This window comes from Halichoeres trimaculatus, unplaced genomic scaffold (assembly GCF_033239565.1).
Source record: "Halichoeres trimaculatus isolate MK-OKI-2021-1 unplaced genomic scaffold, fHalTri1.1 fHalTri1_scaffold_4, whole genome shotgun sequence".
NCBI classification, from domain to species: domain Eukaryota; kingdom Metazoa; phylum Chordata; class Actinopteri; order Labriformes; family Labridae; genus Halichoeres; species Halichoeres trimaculatus.
Window position 1 is genome coordinate 21,147,661 of NW_027437182.1, and position 14,023 is coordinate 21,161,683.

A 14,023-nucleotide genomic window follows, 5' to 3' on the forward strand; every position below is an offset into this window, starting at 1 on the left:
ATACCTACATACAGGCAGAGGAGGGGGTCGAGGCAGACGCAAACACAGACACATGTACAGAGGGCCAGAAGTGATGACTGAGCAGGATTATTTCTGCCAAAGTTTTACTTTTATTTTTATAGGAAAATCCTGCGAACCCCACCTTTAAATTGTAAATCAAACCCAAGAGAAGTTTGGTGTTTGCACTTCTTTCAAAAAGATAATGATTCTGGGTTCCTGTCTTGTAAAATGTTTTTGGACTCAGTCATTTTCAGTCACTTCTGACGTCTGGTTTCCTCTGAAACCAAAACTTAAGGTGATCTTGCAATTGTAAATTTTGTTTTATACACATGAAAAGCTAGTTTTGAAGGAGTATTCCAACAACTATTTTCTGTTATAGGAGGGCAGATATATAGAAGACAATATGTGCAATGAATGAGGTCCCAAGGCTGCTCTTGTATCTGCAGACTCCAACTCTCATTACTTCCTGAAGACCAGCCTTAGACGGACACTAACCTTCTGACCAGCCTGAAGATCAGAGGGAGGAGTGCGACAGGCCTCTTTCTGTGTATATTTTGTTATGATGTGTGTGATCACACTGTGTCCAGTTTAACCTTTGTTGTTGCTTTTTTATGTTTCATCCCATTCCACGGTTTTCCATTCTGTTAAATTCTAGCAGTTTGGACACAAAGTCAACAGGCAGGGAGAAAAAAACCTCAGATGCACACTAAACCTTAAATTTATATATGTTTTTGTTCCCTCTCTCTTCTTTCCTCAGATTTATCTGAACTTCAGCTCCAGGATCCCTGCGACACCCAGAGTCAGGGAGGAGCCCAGTCCCCAGAGCTCAGCTTTCCACCGTCCAAACAGCAACAGCCCAGCGGCCCAGCCTTTACTGGTCCAGCACGAGGTCTTCCTGGAGGGCACTACCTTCAGAGCCCACCGGGTGTGAGGACCCACCCGACCTGTCTGGCTGCCTCATAAAGTGCCTGTGATGTTCAACCACAACCCAACTAACCACTACTCCCCGGCTGCTGCCCCGGTCCCAGCAGCTTCTGTTGAAACATGCTCCAGACAGGATGGAAATGGCTATCTAGAAGCAGACAGGACAACAAAGGATTAATGGCTTCTGTTGTTGTTATCACTGTTGTTGCTCCTGCTGATTACAGGAAGGACAGTTGGACTACTGCTGCCTCACTCATAGCAAAGACCTGTTCAGGAACCAGAGGAGGAGGAAGGTGGAAACTGTTACTCTGCAGCTGATGTTAAGGACATTTTTACACCTATCCCTCATGTCATCTCCTGTATGCCTCCCACACATTTCAGAAAGGTTGTGTGTTTATCCCGCCGTAGACTACTTGCTATCTACTGGACTTTTTTTGGTTTGTTTTGTTGTTCTTTGTTATTTTTCTTCCCTGGATATTTATGTAGCGTTTATCATGGTTGGCTGTTGCATTTTTGGGGGGAAAAAATTAAGCACTCATGGCACTTGAACTTCATATCAAACACCGTGTAAAGTAGCTTCAGTTGTTTTTTTTTACTCTTTAATTGTCAGTATTATTACCAACCATTCAAATGTTTGTTTATATGAAGGAGACACTTTTCTTGGGGCCAATTTTGATGTAGATATGGAGACACTGGTGAATAAGCTATTAGACAGCATGAGAGATCATGCTTATGGTGTGTTCAGACCAAAAACAGGGTAAGTTTTTCTGACAACGTTTTTGATGTGACCCAAAACTGCACCTTTGGACTCAAGTTGTGTGAAAAAAATTTGTATTGCTTTTTTTAAGCGAGGTGACCCGATTGTCACTCTTATGCTTCCCCTTCATCTAACCCTTTCTCTTGGCTATCTGTGTTTGAGGGCCAAGGGGAAGGGGTGAAAACACGTCTCTTAGAAACAAGATGCCACTCAATTTCCACTGCGTTATCATCTCTGCGCACTCACTGGCTGTGTCGTAGGCAGGGCAACTTTTTATTAACTTCTATGTTAAGTGAACATTACAGTATTCAGTAGCTATATCACAAAACTTCTGAATACCATTAAGTTAGTGTATAATAGCTTATGTAGCTGATGCAGCTCCTGAATGCAGTTTAGCTGTCCAATCATTTATTAAATACAGTTCAATGCAGTGAAGACTGTTTGCTGTGAATTAATCACTGTGGTCTGACATTGGTATAGCTATTATTGCCTGTAGCTGTTGCTATAGCACCATTAGCTAGATCATTATGACAAATGATTTTAAAATAAAACCAACAATTAAAAACATGGAGCAGCAAAGGATTGAATATTTGATAAGAAAATATTGATATAATGGTAAATTCGTCACACCCCTTGGTTTCAAGTGAGCGCTAGATTTGTCTTCATTTCAAGGGCTGTGTAGCTCTTCCCCTTGATCTTACAGAGAATTCGTATACCACTTCACTAGACATACGTGCGCAAAACCAAGGGCTAAGGAGTAGAACTGGGATTGGCTCTTAATCAAATCTTGGAGTGTAATATTGTGAGTCAATCAGCAATTGAGATCAAAAGTTCCTGTGCAACATAAAAAATGGTAGAAAGAAATGAACCACTTTAAAAGTATTCACTTTTTCCAGCAGATAGACCTGACAAAGCTTGAATTCTTACGAGTTACAACTTTGCCGTAAAAGTTGATTCTGCATACTTTTAAACTCTTTCTTGCATTTACATTTTCAACTTGGTTAACTTTTAAGTATTGAGGGCATTGGCTACGCTGATGTAGGAACAAGAACTGTAAAAGGTGTTTCAATGGTTGAATTCCGTGCAACTCCAGGAGATTTTAAGAACCTGTTTGCTACAACATTTGGCTTCCAGGCATTTCTTGAAAAGGTGATTACTTGCTGGATGTGTTTGATAAATGCAAATAACCACAAATGATCTTCAAGACAACCCTGTGCAGCTAACGTCAGGCAAAAGGAAGTCTCTCATTTTTGGTCTGAATGCACCTTTAGAGTCGTTGAATGCTTCAAGTCTATTAGGTGAAACAGTTCTGCTCTTTTTGTGTTCAGTGTCTGAACCTGTAGACGAATGACTTGTTTTTACTAGCTCTGTTAAACCATGGGAAATGGTGTAGCTAAGGTACGCTGTTGACTGTAAATGTGTACATATCTGTGTGCAGGGATGTTGGTTATTGCTTTACGATGAGATAGAAAGACTCTGTGACTCTAAGCTCATCACTCTAGGCTTATTAGCATATGTTGCAGGTGTAAAGTTTCATGTTTTGACAGCTGGACTGCTGGAGAATTCTCTCGTAAAGGTGTAAATAACTGTTCAGGGTTTATGGAGTCACACTCCTGCCACGTCCAGTTTATGATCTTTGTTTACAAGCAGGAGACAGGTACTGCCATTTCTGAGATCTGCTTTTTACTTTCTTCCTCTTCATGAAGAATCAGGAAACAGGAACTTTCTGTTATGGCTTATTGTGTGTTTAAGCTACAGCGCAGTTCTCTGTTGTACAGTGTATTTGATGGATGGGCGGTCCTTTGAAGTCCCACTCCGGCCGGTGTTTCTGATGTTTTTGTTTTCTGGTTAACTTTCACTACATTTCCATTCTTGCATTCAGTCACTCTCAGAGAAGTTTAGTCTGAAGATTTGAAGATTACGAAGGTGAAGTTGCTTATGGCACCTTGGGGCTGACTACTAACATTTCCTCTTTGTCCGGGTTAGAGTTGTTCATCATCTTGTTACTGTGTTCTTTGCGTCAAACTACTTTAAAATGTGCTCATTAAAAATACTACCACTAAACCAGGGCTCCACTCTCCATGACCAAGCAGATCCAAGAGAGCAACATGTCCCTTCAATCTTTGCGGTGTGTTAGAATATTGCTGTGATGATATATTGGCAAAAAAAAAAGAAAAAAAAAATAGAAACTGTGAGTTAGGGCCTGTTTCCACCCAGCAGTCTGGTCTGGATCAGTACGGTTTAGTATGGGTTTGATCAGTGAAGCCTGACCCTGCTTGCATTTCCACAGCTAACTGTGCCCACTCTTGGTAGGGGTCGTGTAAGCCAGATGCCGAAAGCCACGTCAGTTACATAATAGCGTGACACCATAGCAACGAAGAAGAAAAATGCGACAGACACCCATCAATTTTTCTTCTTTGTGATTATCTGTGGCAACTTGTTACAAAAATCGAGCTTTGTTTATGAAAAAGCTGTGTGCTGCCAGGACAAATACGGCGGCTGTCTGTAAATGACAAGTCTTTTAAACCAATGAACAGACTGCTGTGTTTCAAGCTCCACCCTCTAGGGTTGGATTGGTATGTCTGACACCCCAACAGAAGTGTCCCAAAAAGTTGGATTGTTAGTTAGTGGGACGGGATTAGTCAGTGGAAATACCACCAAATGCATGCCAACCAAACCGCTTGGTGGAAACAGGTCTTTAGAGCTCACAGGCCTCAAACATTATCCACAGGTCCCTCCTGCGAGCCTACTCCAAAAGTCAAGGAATCACATCCATGTTTAACTGTTTTTAAATAATTTTCAACCAGAGGACATTGTGAAACAGATACATTAGGGTGTAATGAAGTTGTTCGTTTCTCTAGTCCGGTTTGTTTATGGCACCACAGTAAAAGTTGCTGTAGGGATTCTGAACTAACATCATCACAGAATGCTGAAATACTCTGGAGTGGGACTTCAAGAGGTGAAGTCATAGGAAAGCATAGAGTCTTTTTAACTGGACTGTGGCACAGAGCTTAGCCCCAGCGTGTCAGTCATCTCATTGTTCTCGTTCCAGTCACTGCTTTCCCAGCTCTCCCTCCAGCTGCTTCCTCCGACACCTGCTGGACTTTCAGCACTTCTCAGCCAGTGGTCTGCACCGGTCCTGATCACTATCAGATCTCTTTATCTTCCCACTGCTGGATTTTGTTTATGAGAAGCACCAAGAAAGTGTCCTGTTTGTGTGTGTGAGCATTTGTGTGTGTGTGAGTGTGTCTTTGTGTGCAAGAGTTACTGTCAAAGAGGTGCCACTACTAAAGATTCATCTTGTATCTTAGGCAACTAAAACCCCACAGTCTCACTGCTCACTGTGTTTTTGTAAATATAAATGTGCGTATATTGTAAAGTAATGTTAATGCTTTTGAAGGTACAGAATTTATTTTGCTTTATTTTATTACGTGTGGCAAATGTTTCAAACTGTGGATGCATCTGGAGCAGCTGCTTGTGTCTCTTTGTGGGAACAGACTTCTTATTTTGGACGCGTTTTGCTTTTGGCTGATTCGTCCATTACGACCAGTTTGTATGCTAACTGAGCAACACTGCCCTATTTTTTTTCCATTGTCATCATGTTTAATAAAAGAAAAGTCATTAAAAATCAAGTCAGATCATACAATGTGACAGGAAAGGTTTCAAAATACTGGATTATTTTACGCTTTCTCCTTCATCTGGTAGATTTTTCCATCATTTTGCAGCATATTTATTAAATCTGATGCTTGTGTGTTACTGTGTAAATTTGATGTGTTGCTAATACATGTGTCAATGTAAATAAAACTGTGTATATTGAATTCCCAAATACATTTTTGCCTCCTTTTTTACAGAAACATACAACATACCCTCTCCATTTGCAGCTATGACACTCTGCATGGTAAAAGCATAGCTGACATGTGAAAGTAATATCTTTCCAGCTGCATTGCCAGCCATCAATAAAGCTGTCCCCAGAGGCAGCAGTCACAAGTGTTTTATATCCTCTGCTCAGGAGGTTCAAGTCGCAGTTGTGCTAAATGCTAACGTAAAAAGCACCAATGGTGGACGCATTATCTGATCCTCTCTCTGAGCCGGTCTTCCTGTCCCACTCTCAGTCTGCTGGCTGCAGACCAGAAGGGGACATCTGGCCGTGAGGGGAAAGCCACGAGGAGAACAGCAGCACTCAGAGCAAAGAGGCCCGGTGCACAAATTTGCGTGGGCAGAGTCCATTGTTTCAGGATCTGACTGATAAGACATGAGCAGGAAATCCCACCATTGATGTGGAACTCAACGCAAGTGTTTGTTTGTCAGCGCTGAGGAAGTTTTAGACAAAAAAAGGAAAGCTTGAGATGAATCCTTGGAATATAATCATCAAAGTATCGGGTCAGAGGTACAATAAGGATACTTAGCCTGACTTTAAATCTTCATTCCTTTCAAGATTTCACAGACTTTTTCTGTGGTTATTACATCCCTAAATGCTTGTTTTCATTGTAGATTAAAAATGTGAGCAGCTGGAACAAACACTCCAGTGAAAGCCTTTTGTTTGCCTTCAGACATGACCTGTGAAAAACATCTCTCACTGTAGGTCTCGTGCAGCTGGAGATGGAATGAACTGGTCATGTGTTACTTGTAAATCTATCTTCAGTGATAACTGGAATAAACTTAAGTTAAAAATGCAGACTCTAATTGGCCAGTGGGTGTTGAAAAAACAGGAATTGAGAAAAGTAACCAGAATAGGATTGCGTTTTGATTTGATTATTTGTTATTCTTTTTTTCTCAAATACTCTCACTTCATGGTGGTGCAGAAGTAAGTGTTCTGCATATACTCCCTGTGTGTTGGTGGGATAGTCTCCAGCCACCCATGACCCTGAACAGAATAACTGGTAGAAAATGGATGGATGGATTTTCTCTTATACTCTGTAAGTTGAGGAAGAGACTAATTTCCTTGTTGATCAAACCGAAAATCATATTTTAAGGTCAGGACCACAGAGTACTGTCTGTTTTGAGCACAATTTATAAAATGCGACACAGAACATAGGATCACAGAGTCTGTAGGTAAGTGAAATCATCTTGTTTGCTCACTGTGGCTAATATTAGCACAGATAACACCGCCTCTCAGCCTTCCTTGCAGGAAAAATAGGGATTTATGTGATTTTTCAGGTTTTCTGTCTCTCTGGTGCTGCCATAGTAGCTTTACATGATTCAGAGCAAAAAAAAAATACTTCCCTCACATCTGGCCTCATTCACAAACACTACACTACTATATATACCTACACACAAATTTGTGCTCAAATTGCGCAAACAAACACTGACATTTGATAGTGGATGTAACACAAAGGAAGAAAAACACAACCAAGGTGAAACAAAATGCCAAACAGATAAAGCTTTTACCAAAATATGGGTGAAACTTGGCTCGTCTTAAACTAGCTTTCGGGCACTTGTAGAGCAGCGTGAGTCAAGGAATGACACGAGTAGTCTTTATGCTAACCAAGTATGTGTCAGATACCCGTGGTTTGCTTGTGCTTACATGCCAAGTCAGGTGCACGGCTCTCAAATCTCTTAGAAATGGGATGCTACAGGTGGTTGCTGGGCTAAGTGAGTGTGTTCACGTAGTCACGGTTGGAGGCTGTGGGTGTGCGCTGCTGCTGGCACTGAGCCAAGGAGGAGGGGCCTAGCTCAAATGTGTTTACTAACAAGTTAAAAGGTGCAGTCCACTTTAGAATCCATTTTTTTGGAAATATTGTCAAAACCTTAAACTTCTCTTAAAAAAAAAAAAAAAATCACGTTTAAAACACACACTATGATCTAATACAATAATATGCACAAATCGAGCCTCTCTTTCTTCATGTCCTATGGATTGGCTGGCTGTCATCAACATCTGAATACAGTTTTCCTTGCCAGCTGTCACTTTCAAACACCCAGGTTCTTGTGTTATTACTCCCCAAGTTGCTTTGTTCAAATTAAGTTCAGTAATGATCTCTGATTAACCCATTTAAAAGATATAAAACCTGTCAGCTCTTATACAGCCAGAGATCACCCTGACACTCAGGCTCCAGGTTTCCTCCAGGGCAAAAAGGTGTGTGCTGAGCTGAAAGCTCCAGTTATCTCTGGGATTAAAAGGTTCTTGTTAAAGCAAGCATACAAGACCGTTACATTGAGTGAGATATGCAGTCTTTTTCTTTAATCGTGAGTCTTTTATACAGTGGAGCCATCAATCATCTCTTGACACTTATCTCAGAGAGATGCAAAACTGGGATATGGAGGAGTTGACTCATTTCTAATCCATTAAATGAGAAAGAACATGCACATGTAACCCCCTGTTTCATGCGCCATTGCTCAACCTGCTGCGGTTCCTTGCAGAGGCTGTAAATTTGATAAGCATGTCACTCTCTACCCGACACTGTTTGTGGTAAATCTGGCAGTTTAATATGAAACAGTGTGTGTGTGTGTGTGTTCCACACTGAAGCGGAGAAGGGAACAGAGGGCGGCTGTTTCCGAACACAGGAATATGACTGTAAATATGATTTATGGTTACCAGTTAATCTTTAGACAATAAAAGAGAAAAGTATCACACGGAAACAAACCAGCTTCTTCAAAGTCACCTAACAACAAATACATTCAAGAACAAATGAAACTGTGCACCTCCAGGGCCTGAATAAATGACCTTCTCAGACCTCCTTACAATGTCTTTACTCAGCATCATGTGAGGATTCATGCCTTACCATGTGATGCTGAAACTCTCCTATTTCGTCTGAGCTATAATAACAGAGATAGCATCGAGTCTTCATTTAGAAAACAACTTCTCTTGATGGAGACATTTCAGTACCCAATAGGATCCCACAGCCAAGCAGAGCTGAATGCAAGCATTGTTACAGAGCGTGTCCTACTTTGACAGTGTGTAACCTTAGGCCACCTCTTCAGGAGATCCATATAAATGCAAGAAGGGAATTTATTTCTTTCCTTCAAAGTGTTAACTGCTGTTGTGAAGCAAAGAGAAAATGGGGCCAAATATGTGTCACGCTTCAGGCTACCAGCATTACATCGGACACTGCTCAAGAAGCAGAAGAAAAGAAGGTCTGCAGCATCAAGGATTGAAGAAATATTGAGACATGGAAAACTACACAAACAGAACAATGCTGCTTTGCAGGGATTGATTTTTTAAAATCGGGTAGAATTGTACTATCACCAAATGTGAGGAACACAGACTCCCAGCTTCAACTTTCACAAAAAAAAAAAAAGATTCTTCACAAGATTTTAACCCCTGTTTCTAAACTTTCACCAAGCAGTTTAGTTTGGATCAGCACGGTTTGGTATGGGTTGGATTGGTAAAGGCTCACACTGTTTGTGTTGCACATCCAACTAAGCCCCCTCTTGTTAAATGGCGTGTAAGCCAGATGACAACAGCCGTTTCAGTTACTGCTCGATACAGTGTACCCCTCTAGTACAGTAGTAAACAAAGAGCAACAATGGAAGAAATCCAGCAATTTTTCATCTTTGTGATTGTCACGTAGCTCTTTGTCACGAAGCGCAATCAAGCTATCTTTGATACAGCAGCTATCACACGGTAAGTGATGATTATTCTGACCAATCAATGTACTGCAGTGTTGAAGCGCCACCTTTTGGAGTTGGATTGGTATGTCTGGCACCCCAACAGAAGGGTCCCAAAAAACTTGACAGTATGGGCATTGGCCCATACTGTCCAGTAAATCTGGTGATTTATCCTGGTTTTAGTCAAAGGAACCAACACGAAATGTGTGCTGTACCGAGACCAACAGAAATGGACCGCTCAGTGGAAACAGGGTAACATAGTCTTTTTTAACCTTGGGGTCGCGACCCCACGTGGGGTCGCCTGGGATTTCCAGCAATTGATAAAAAAAATAATTAAAAAACAAATACTAATTTATTTTTTAATAATTGAATAGGCCTATTTGTTTCATTTAAATCAAAACACCACACATTTTCCTTAATAATAATAATAATTATAATAACAATAATAATAATAATAATAATAATAATAATAATAATAAAAAACAAGTTTAAAGATGCAGTATATAATATCTATGAAGTCAAAGTACCACTCTTGACTGGATGTTACGTCGGAGATGAGATGAACTCTCTCCACCACAGCACCTGACTTTGAAAACACAAAAACACAAATAAATGGACTCCCACAGAAAAAATCTGATATCAGTCTGCATTCACGCTTTAATTAGAGAATTGTCAGCGCGTTACTTTCACACAAAAACACCGCTAAATAAGGCTCTAGTTCTCATCGTGTCGTAAAACGGCGCTACCTCCGCTGCAGAGCCACAGCTGTCTATGAGGCGCTCGCCGCTTAGTGTATCAGTCCGCGCACACGGCGTGCTGGATATAAACAAACGCAGGTAGTCTGCCAGGACGAAGAGACACGATGAGAACTAGAGCCTTATTTAGCGGTGTTTTTGTGTGAAAGTAACACGCTGCAAATTCTCTAAATAAAGCGTGAATGCGGACAGATATCAGACTTTTTAGGTGGGAGTCCGTTTATTTGTGTCTTTGGTCAAGTAAAAATTGGCCCCGTCTGAGTGCAGAGGAAACTGGCAGAGGAGCAGGGAGGGGGTGTTTGGTGCGAGCGCTCTGGGCTTCTGCTGCACAAAAACACTGCTGTAGGGGTAATTTCTGCCCTAAACCTTGTGATAGGACCCAACTTGTTCCATCCCGGAGTATCGCTTTAAAAATGGTGAGTTGAGAGAGACAGTCACAATACATAAAAGACACAAAAAACTCTGAAGCTGAAACTGAAGCAGTGTGGTTTATCTTTAAAATGTTCATCGTTGCTGGTTTAAGATGCTGCAGCTCTTTCATAATTAATTGTTTGAGTTATTTGTTCGGTATTAATTTGCAGCCTTGTAAATATAGGCTCCACTGAATGTACATATCCTGACTAAGGAGGTGTCTGGGGTCGCCAGAAACTTGTGATGTAAAAATGGGGTCACAGCCCAAAAAAGGTTGGGAACCACTGGGGTAACATGTAGCACTTCTCGTCCCGTGAACCCTGTTATCTTTTGAAGATATTTTCAAATGTGTGATCATTTGTGTATCACTGCAGGTGTCTCTGCTTCTCACTGCATGTTCTTTCTTTCCATTTCCCTTTTCATTCACTGCAAAAAAACTAAAATCTTGTGAAGTGTTTTTGTCTTACTTTTGGTAAGAGTTGTTGTATCATACTCAATATGAGCCACATTCACCTGACCAGTCCAGAAAAATGTCTAGTTGAAGTTATTTAGAGACAAAAACTTCTTCTCTGAATTGTATGCAACAAGTAAAAAAAAAAAATCTGCTAATGGGATAAGAAAAATGTGCCCGTCAAGTTATTTAAAATTAAAATGTCTTCAAAAAATTTTTTTTTTCTTTTATCCAACTGGAAAGAAATTCCCACAAGCATTTCAGACCTCTTTTTTCTGTACATAATTTCATTTAAGACTTTTTTTCTGGACTGGTCAGGTGAATGTGGCTCATATTAAGGCTAAAAGGATATTTATACAGAAAATAAGACAAAGGAAACTTGATAAGATTTCAGTTTTTTGCACTGTGTGTTTTTAAAGCTGTCATTTTTGCATTTACAGCTCATTTCTCCAGATGAAGGAGACAGCAGCAATATTTTGTGGGTTACTGCAACAGAAAACAGAATGTCTTTAATCAAGCAAGCTTGAAAACACAAGTGTGCAACGGGGAGCATACAAGAGGATTCTTCTTCCCCTCAAGCAGTTCAGCGATGTGCCGGATTGAAAAAGGGAAGGTAAATTGGGGCCAAGTAAGGGGTTGTTTTTTGGGTCACCATCACTACCCACACTTGCTCAAGCTGCTCAGGAAGCATGCTCCTCTGCGTGCACCCTGACAGAGCCGAGGAGGGGGTGCAGCTGTGGGCTGCCAGCCAGAAGCTCTGAGATAGGCAAACCACAGGGGTGCAGAGGGTAAGGATGAAATGTGTGTGTGTGAGGGTAGGTACAGGGTCAAGAGGGGCACATTTTATCCAAGGTACACTGCACTTCCTTGTGTGTGTGTGTGTGTGTGTGTGTGTGTGTGTGTGTGTGTGTGTGTGTGTGTGTGTGTGTGTGTGTGTGTGTGGAGTGAACCATGTGCTCCCTGAGCTGAGTGTCAGGTCAGTCACGGGCAGACCTCAGGACTCCTCAGCAGCAGATGGCTGACGGGACCCTGCTGTAAATATAAAAACACTGAGCAAACTCCATGTACAAACAACGTGCTCAAACTTTATATGGATTGTAACATTTTATTGGGTTTCCCCATGCAAAGACAACACAGACATCGAATTGTTTGGCTTTATCAGTTGCATTTATGAAAGTTCGAGAAACTTAAAGGAAGTGTGTGTTTGCAGTGTGCCTCTCCCCACTGAGGTCATGACAAATTTTAATGCTAGCGGAAAGGATGGAGACAGCCTGGCGATATTAAAGTTAAACATTGAGATTTGGATAAGGAACCATGTGTACACTGCAGTTCCTCAGGTGTCCACTTGAGGCTGACTCCAAAGACAAAGGTATGCTGTTAACACCCATGAGAAAGTGTCAGCAGAAATAAGCATGTTTAAAGGTCAGTATCCTGGTACAGTTTTGTATCTGCTTTGTTCTGAAAATGTTAGGGCCATGGTTTTGCTTGCTGGCTCGACCGGCAGCTGGAGTTGTTGTATCCCATAGGGTCCAACAGAGGGATTTGCAAAACACTGAGAGTAAGGCTGTGAAACTCTTTCAAATTTAGAAGCAATTTAGGTGCTGATTACACAACATTTTTAGGGTGAAATGCAAAAATATTGTTCCACTTCAGGTCGGCTGCTTGTTTACATAAAAACAGCTGACCTGAAATAGAAACTTTTGAAAATGACCTCCAAAGCCACCGCTACTATGTTTACAGCAAGCCAAAGTTTGCAGAGAAAATGCTGATGTTGCTTTCAACACTATCTGCACCTTTTGCACCACTTCCGCAATTAGCATTTGCCAATACACCAAATAATCGTCCCACTTTGGTAGAGAATAACTGAAAGCTCCTTCTAGACAAGACAGTTATAGTACCACCTGCAGGCCTGGCATGCATACTGCATGTCTCTCAGTGTTTCTGTGTGAACACTGATTTTTTTATTAGCCTTTTGTTTTTTGTTTTTTTTTCATTTTGGGGTGAAACGCTGTCATGAAAATGGGGCACTACAATTGCATTTTTAATCTATAAGTGTCTTTTCTTGCTTAAAAAAATAGAAAAATTCTGCATAAATCAGGATGGTAAGAACAAACTGTAATGACAGAATGTGCTTTAGGAGTTTTTGAGCCATGCCGCAGTCAGTCAGCAGTGGGAGCTCTAAATGTTTTGGCTTAACTCCTTGATATCTATGTTTTTTCCCATCTAAACCACACTCCGGCAGGATTTTTCCCCAGAACCCCTTTGTCATGCAAAGCTTGAAATCTCCAGCTTCATATTTGAAGGAAAGTTTATTTCAGGCACTGAGCGTGTTTTTCTAAAGAAGAGAATCCCAACAGAAGACGGATTACTCCATTATTCACAAGCTGAATAGGAAACTACAGCCAGCGGCAGGTTAGCTAAGCTAATAACACAAACTAAAATCTGGTAAACAGCTCTGTCAGGTAACAAATCCTTCTTCAAGCATCAGTTAAGCCCACAAGTTAACAAACTGTACCTTATTTGTTTAATCTGTCCATACCACAAAATGAGAAATTGCAGTTTGACTCAGAGCAGTTTGTTCCAGACTGTATTAGTACTGATCCGATGCCAGATGACAAAAATACTGGCTGTTCATTCTGGGGCTAGACTTTAAATGTATCAGATAAGTAAAGTTTTTCTACCTGACCCCATCTTTCATTCTTTGACTAGATTGGATCTGTTTTCAACAGAATTAAGAATATAAAACTGCAGATACTCAGATGTGTCCACATCACAACAACTTGATCAAGTGACTCGCGTCATGAAGGTATCTCTGCCAGGCTACAGTAGAAAATCCAGTGTGTATGCAGAGAAAAGATAAAACACATTCACTCAATGCTTATGACAGCATTATCCACTTATACCAGACTGAAATATAAAGACATGAACTCGTGTCAATAAACCAGAAAACCTCCAAAACCAAAGACAAGCACACTGACCACTGAGACCTGGGTAATGATATGGGAGTCCAAAAACAACATCTAGAGAATGTCACCAAATATAACAGCACATTAAAGGTTTTATATTGTAAAATTACTAATAAGACTGGTTCAATATTTTGAATATAAATCTGGAAGTTAAATTATTTATTTATGATCAAACCTGGTTGAATAACACATCGATGGTGTTTTAACGTAAAAT

At 40.8% G+C, this 14,023-nt stretch overlaps 2 protein-coding genes across 3 annotated transcripts in view; both read left to right on the forward strand.

The window, feature by feature from the left end:
* Window positions 1-4,469, forward strand: part of kita (KIT proto-oncogene, receptor tyrosine kinase a) — a 41,978-nt gene extending 37,509 nt beyond the window's left edge. For both annotated transcript variants that reach the window (XM_074668400.1, XM_074668402.1), the window contains exon 21: window positions 758-4,469. In XM_074668400.1, coding sequence (XP_074524501.1) covers window positions 758-931 — 174 coding nt within the window. In that variant the 3' untranslated portion in view covers window positions 932-4,469. The remainder of the gene's footprint in view (window positions 1-757) is intronic.
* exoc1 (exocyst complex component 1) overlaps window positions 1-14,023 on the forward strand; it is a 272,742-nt gene that overhangs the window by 75,087 nt on the left and 183,632 nt on the right. The window lies entirely within an intron of this gene.